General features: G+C 34.6%; 1 protein-coding gene across 1 annotated transcript; it reads right to left on the reverse strand.

Moving 5' to 3' along the window:
• Positions 1–1,254: 1,254 nt before the first annotated feature.
• LOC122140442 (gastrula zinc finger protein XlCGF49.1-like) lies at positions 1,255–2,843 on the reverse strand. The gene has a single exon (XM_042744151.1). The coding sequence runs from the start codon at positions 2,091–2,093 to the stop codon at positions 1,473–1,475; it is 621 nt and encodes a 206-aa protein (XP_042600085.1). The 5' UTR covers positions 2,094–2,843; the 3' UTR covers positions 1,255–1,472.
• Between the last annotated feature and the right edge of the window lie 4,932 nt (positions 2,844–7,775).

Consider the following 7,775-nt stretch of genomic DNA (forward strand, 5'->3'; position numbering starts at 1 on the left):
TCGGCTGCTTCATGTTAGCAGTCGACAATGTGGCAGAAACATTCCCTTCATATTATTGATACTAGAATATAGCAAAACTGCCAAAATGTGACTAAAATGTCACTGGTTCTAGCGTGACATGTTTGAGCTTTCGTGTTTACTGCGTCACATCTTATGTTTGTGCGTTGATCAGTTGTGAATAAAAGTTCAAATTAAGTCTGAATTTATGAATGATGCACTAACCTGTCGATCAACAAATTCTTAGAAAAGATCAATATGATCACACGATTGAGCAAGTTAGCAAGATTTGATGTGCTGAATCCTGTGGTCAGTTCGTTCACCTTTATCATCTGTTTTGTATGTAAAGTAATGCCATATTTCACTTCTACTGCTCTCTGTATTTATTAGTTGCGGGCGCGTTAATAGAATTTCATCTGTTTGATCCATGGCGTTGTTCTTCAGGTTTACCGGTTTTGCATCAATTTGGGAAGCACTACCACCTACAGGTGAACTTCGGAACAGCAGCGCATGAAATACCGAATTGAGCAAAATTACGATATCGTACCGTTTGAAATATAATAGATACCGGTATTTTTCCAGTACCGGTATACCGCACATCCCTAGCTGTCATCCTGCACAACTTTAATTCAAAGAGCTTTACATAAAAGTAAAAAAAAAAAATCACAATAACAATTCAAATTAAAAAATTCTAAAATGATTTTTAAAAAATGATTTAAAATCAAATTAAAACAATTAAGAACAGAAAATGATGTTACATAAAATACAGTGCAATCAGTTTGGCTGTAGCACAGTGCTCATTCAGTAAAAGCACAACTAAAAAGATGTGTTTTGAGTCTAGATTTTAATGTAGCTACTGATTTAGCACGTATGGGATTGCACACAGGATAGATGAGTAGAGGAGATATAAATAGGGAATTATTTGAGGGGACAGCTATTTGTAGTGGTGTCCGAAACCATAGTGGACATTCTCAAGTGCATTCATTCAATCCCACGATGAACTGCAAAAATGATTGTACTAGGAGTGCATGCTCAACGGCTAGAGAACCCCCACAATGCACTGTGAGAGTCATGCCTTTGTTTTGATTTATAAATAATTTCCATGACAATTAATTAATTTACCAAAATAAGAGGGCTCATACCAAATGCATGTTATTTTTTATTTAGTATTGACCTGAATAAGATATTTCACATAAAAGACTTTTAAATATAGTCCACAAGAGAAAATAATAGTTGAATTTGTAAAAATGACCCCATTCAAAAGTTTACATCCCCTTGATTCTTAATGCATTGTGTTTCCTTCTGGAGCATCAGTGAACATCTGAACCTTCTGTAATAGTTGCATATGAGTCCCTAAGTTGTCCCTCCATCACTGATGGCATAAAACCATTCTCTTTTGAGTGATTCCTTATGTAGTGATTAAGAATTACTGTAAATCTGAAACTCTTTCCTCGCTGATCATATAAATGGCTTGTTTATGTGCGTAACTTCATCCACATTAAGCACATATGTTGGCAGGTGAATTCGTTCTCAGTATCAATTCTTACGTGGGCATTAAGAATTTCTTTATTGGAGAATTTTGTGCCACACAGTTTGCAGGTGAAAGGAATCTCTCTAGCGTGACTTCTTATGTGGGTATAAAGGTTTTTGTTATGCTTGAAACTCTGTCCACACTGATGGCATGTGTAAGGTTTCTCTCCAGTGTGAATTCTCATGTGGACTGCAAGGTTTTGTTTTTGAGTGAAATGTTTTCCACACTGTTGGCAGATGAAAGGCTTTTCTCCAGTGTGAATCCTCATGTGGTCATTAAGAGTGTGTTTATATGTAAAACTCTTTCCACATTGAGTGCATGTATAAGGCTTCTCTCTAGTGTGAACTCTCATGTGGCTTTTAAGGCTTCCTTTTTGATTGAAGCTTTTTCCACACTGATGGCAGGTGAAGTAACTGTTCAATTTGGTCTTCTGAGCTCTTTTTGGTGAGAAAGTCTTTTCAGTTTCACAGAAATTTTCTCCATTCTTGAAATCGTGATGTATTTTCTCAAAGTGATCTTTCTCTTCCATTTCAGCTAGTACTTCACTCTCCTCTTTCAGCACCATCAGGTCTAAAATGAAGAAAGACAAATACAATTTAACACCAGTTTAATAGCACACAGCAACAGACATCCAAACCAACAACATGCTTGCTAGATTCTATATGGACTAAGCCAGTGAAAGAGGAGTTGTGTCAGTCCAAGTAAGCTGGCAGTCATCAAACCCCTCAACACTTGAGCCAGGAGAAATAGTTTATTACAGACCAATCCCAATGTTCAGTTATACAACAAAATGGTATTTCAGTCAGTATTTAAGCCCAGCTGTAGCACAAAAACTGTCTTTATTAATGCTGTCTTCACCTGCTATACGAAATGTCCCATTTCCCACTTATGAAGTAATGACTAAGAGCTTGTTGTATTCAAGTGTTTTAATGTCGGAAAGAATAAAATGTAGCATCCCATTGGTTGACTATCATAAACATTAATGCGTATTTCACTGCTTACAAAACATACAATATGCTTCGAATGATCGTTCATATCTAGTCTATAAATACACTTCTTTAGCGACAAGACAAAGGGATGTAGTTGTTGTGAGAACAGCACTGACAGCAGCAATGGTTGTCCCATCCAACATGTTTAAAGATTATGACCCGCCCAACTCGGAAACTCTGGTATCAAAATTATTTCCGAATTTCCCAGTAGTGAATACGACTTGAGAGGCATTCACGTCTACTTTCAGATTAGGAAACTTGTATACTATAATTCCGATAGCACGTGAAGGCAGCATTGAGTTTTCTCAATTTTTGTAATTTACTGATGTTGTAAAACATTTCATGTTCTGAGATTTTTATTGTATTGTTATACTTTTTTCTCTTCTAACAGACATCTAGTGGTCAAAGTTGATAAATGTATAGATACAGGTGAACCTATTAAAACACTTTCTGTTCTCTTTTGTTTGGCAACCTGATGAAGGCCTGTTGGTGTTTCTTTATATGCATCTCTGCAAATAAGGCATTTTAAAAGCTAAAATCTATATGAGTGATTGGACGAGGAATTCTCTTTTATGAAAAACAGAATGATTGATTGAATTCATAGATTTTTTTTTTTCCACTTTTTAAGGATGTACCAAGACAAACTATAGTTTTTCAACATGACATCACGGTCATTGGTCCTCTTATTAGTCACCATGTATACAGAGTTATTCAAAAGAAGATAAAAGTGATGCAGGTAATGAAGTGAAGTATCTACTGAGTGAAGATTGGCTGAGTTTAGTGGAAGTTCATGGAGTTCTTCATGTTTACCCAATCCAATGCCTGTTTGAATATTTAGGAAGATCAATGCCGTTACAGTTCCTGATTCTTACCATTTACCCCCGAATGGAGGGCTGTACTGATAAGAGTTGTAAAGTTGTTTTGTCAGTAAACTTGATTTACTAAAAGTAAATTTTGTTTAGAAGATATGTTTATAGCTGTAATATACATTCAAAGAAATAATCTCCTGTGGTGAATTGTGAATTACACTGCTGTTACTTTTGTCTACAGCTGTAACTCAAGGAAAACTCGCATTCAGTCGTTTTGTTTTACATTGATTTAATATTTTTTAATATTATAATATTGTTAAATTGTTATAACATTATTAAACAGCTGATAGCCCTGTGCAGAAATAAAATATTTGTTAAACTATGCCCCTTATTTAGTAGAAACCTGTTTTGTGTAATATACATTTAATGTCATCCAACTGTGGTGAATAAATTAATGGTCAATAAATGTTCAAAATCTTGTTTGATGTTTACAAGTTGTGTGCAATCAATGACGCAGGGTCATTGTACAAATGATGCATAACAAGCTAGCATTAGTAAATGTGGTCACAAATTCAGCTTTCTTTGACAGATTAGCGCGCTTGAAATGTCAAAGTTTTGTCAAAATGCTTAAATAATATCTGTACAGAATAAATAGATTCTTATTTACATTTATGCATTTAGCAGATGCTTTTCTCCAAAGCGACTTACAGTGCACATTCAGGCTAACATTTTTTTTTTTACCTAACGTGTTCCCTGGGAATCGAGCCCACAACCTTTTGCGCTGCTAATGCAATGCTCTACCACTAAGCCACAGGAACACTTTTATTAATTTATTCATTTTGATTTCAGTATTATTTAAACATCAGCGTTTACAGTTTCAATCAAAACATGTTTTAAAAAAATGTAGTTTTATAGAATATCAAGTACACAAACAAAATGGCATCAGTTCAATTATGGTTGCAAATATTTTCTTTATTTTTCCCCCCAATGTATTAGATTTTTTTTTTAAGGAGCGCTGGTCTGGAATCCTGTTTGAATTCCTAAGTTGGCAAGACTTTATTCTTCATGAAAATCTCTATAAAGAATTATTAAATTCTAATTTGGTAATTGATAAATCTGTATATAGTATAAGATTAAAACTGAATTAGACAATCAAAATGTAAATGGAAGCACCTGTAAAGTGCTTTGCCTTCATCTTTAATTTTCCTCATCCCTTCGTTAGGATATTTGATATTAGTTAGGAGTCGGTTAATATTTTGTCAATCTCTTTTCTTTTGTCTGGGTGATTAAAGCTCTTTGTCGACAGGCAGCTGCAATGTTGATATTACAAACCTGTAACCGTGTTGTATGATTATATGACTGATTTTACATGGAGGATCAGGTCATCTTAGCAATGGACTGTCCTAATTCCTGATCAATGATCACGATCAGAAGATCTGGAGTTTGCCAAATCATCTCAGATAAATTAAGTGAGAAACAGACTGTCTGTATTGAGTGAGATTGTGTTGTGCATCACTTGATCATAAAAACTTATTTTTTTCAGTTGTGGTGCATTCAAGTCCTCCTGGGAAGTTCGTATTTACTAGTTGACGAGTCGTAATTTCGAAGTCAGATTTGTCAAGTCACTTTGGTCGGTACAAGATGGCGATTTAACTTGTCTGCAAGAAATTCAACAATTTTTTTTTTTAACTCCACATCTACAAAATGATGAATAAAGTATGTGCATGATTTTGTTATTGTTAATTTCAGTTTTTATTCAATTTATGAAGGTAATGTAAACTGAATCATTATATATTCTACGGTAATTATATAATAATATAATATTTTATAAATTTCAACAAATTTGCCGTCAATACAGACGTTGCATATCTCTAGTCTTCGGCTGCATCCATTATATCCAACACGTTTTCTCATTGACACGTTTTGTAATTGATATTTTTGAGGACGGGAAATAGATACAATGTAAATTTGAACGGCACAAATGAATGGCACCGTTTTGGAACGATTTAGATTGCATGGGGTGGAGAGTGACGTCACTGTTCGTAAAAAGTTTATTTTTGTTATATAAAAGAAGCAGTCATATGACCTACCACCTTTCGGACAGCCAAAACGAGGAATGGACAAAAGACCTAGCTCAGATGAGGGAGTTTAGGCAGGAGAGTAGGAGTAAAGTAGGTCAGACAGATATGGAGGTGCAAGACCATTTAATGCCTTAAACATTAGAAGTAATGTCTTAAAATGGATACGTGATGCCACAGGTAACCAGTAAAGATCACACAGTAGAGGAGTAATGTGAGCAGAACGCCTGGTGGAGGTGAGAACTCTTGCTGCTGAGTTTTGAACATACTGTAACCTTGCAAGAAGTTTTTTTAGGCAGACCAAGAAAAAGAGCATTGCAATAATCCAGACGTGATGTGATTAATGCATGAATTAAGATTTCAGCATCAGCTAGTGTTGGAGAAGATCGAAGACGTGCAATCTTACGAGGATGGAAAAAAAGAGGTTTTAACAACAGAAGAAATATGAGAGGCAAAAGATAGAGATTAATCAAATAAGACACCAAGATTACGTAAAGATGAAGCAGGCTTAACATGAACCCCGCACTGCATTTCACACAAGTTCATTTTCTATAAATTTCCTATAAAATATGATGTATTTTTCAACATTCAATATGGTATTTGACTGTTTGAGTCATAGATTAACATGTTTTTGACTGTCTTCTGAGAGGTTGTTAGACTAGTTGACTAGTTTGTTACAATTCAGTTAAAATGAAACTCAGCCAAAAGAAAATGTCAAAAGAAACCCACCACTCCCATGTGGTTACATGGCAAAAGGGAAGAGGATGAGACAAAACAGGAAGTTACGTTGACCCATGACATCAAAACAATTCGACGGGAAAGCACATTTCAATTAGGCAGCTACATCAGGTATATGAATGAAGAATTTTGTGTGAATTCTACTTAAAGGAACAGGTCTCTCTTCTAAAGGAAAATTCTGTCATTAATTACTCACCCTGATGTCGTTCAAAACCCATAAGACCTTTGTTCATCTTCTGAACACAAATTAAGATATTTTTGATTAAATCCGAGAGCTCTCTGACCCTCCCATAGACAGCAATGCAACTGAAATGTTCCCAGACACAGAAACGTAGTAAAGACATCGGTAAAACAGTCCATGTGACATCAGGGCTCAACTTCAATTTTGCGAAGCTACAAGAATACTTTTTGTGCGCAATTATGACTTTATTCAACAATTCTTCTCCCCCGAGTTACTGTCTTCTGCCATTTCAGAGTATCACAACGAATATGCTTGCTTTACCCTAAGTGTAAACAAAACAAAACAAAAGTACGCTGATTACGTTCATGCGCGTGCTTTCCCCCCCCAAATAAAGATTGCTGATTACGTTCTTGGGTACTCTCCAAAATAGCAGAAGACGGAAATCGGGGGAGAATAATTGTTAAATAAATTATTTTTGTTTTCTTTGCACAAAAAGTATTCTCGTAGCTTTGCAAAATTGAAGTTGAACCACTGATGTCACATAGACTGTTTTACCGATGTCCTTACTACGTTTCTGTGTCTGGGAACATTTCAGTTGTGTTGCTGTCTATGGAGGGTCTGAGAGCTTAAGATATTTTCATCAAAAATATCTTAATTTATGGTCAGAAGATGAACGAAGGTCTTACGGTTTTTGAACGACACAAGGGTGAGTAATTAATGACAATTTTTATTTTTGGGTGAACTAACCCTTTGATAATACATTTATTTAACAGTACAATTTCTGAACTGTTATAGCCACTGGTTTCCACCACTGAATTGTCTAGGTATAGTGTAAGTGAAAGGTAATTATTTCTGTAAAAAAAAAAAAAAGGTGACCTTTATTTTAAGGCTTGACACTTGAAAGAAAAAAGGATTTTAGAAAAGACAAAACTTTGAAACTTGTAGAATTATATTTTTTATTGTCTCTGACAAGATGTAAAAGAATAGAACTGATTTCTTTTATCATTGCTTAGAGTTTTGGGACACCTGACCATTACACCAACAGAGGACTAACTCAGTGTTAATGTCTATGTATTTAGAATGCAATGTCATTAAAGTCCTTTGTTTTAACGGTCAGGTGTCACAATACTTTTGTCCATATAGTGTATTTGTGTTATTTTATTATTATTTTTTTTTATTTACATTAGATGCATTTTAATACTTTGTATTCTACCGCTAGAATAATCTAAGGAAGAGACGTGGTTCCTTCTTTGAACAAGAAAAACAATGCTTCGTTACTAATCACCATATCATATTAATAATTTGTTCTATTAGTTATATTACATTGATTTATTTGTCTTTTACCATACATTTTATACATGTACATTATATCTTATGTTAATTATTAATAATATAATTAAACTAGATAAAAAAGTTTGTCAAGACAAACTTTAAGTTGGCTTGAGAAAGCCT

This window comes from Cyprinus carpio, chromosome A4, assembly GCF_018340385.1.
Source record: "Cyprinus carpio isolate SPL01 chromosome A4, ASM1834038v1, whole genome shotgun sequence".
Taxonomy (NCBI): Eukaryota; Metazoa; Chordata; class Actinopteri; order Cypriniformes; family Cyprinidae; genus Cyprinus; species Cyprinus carpio.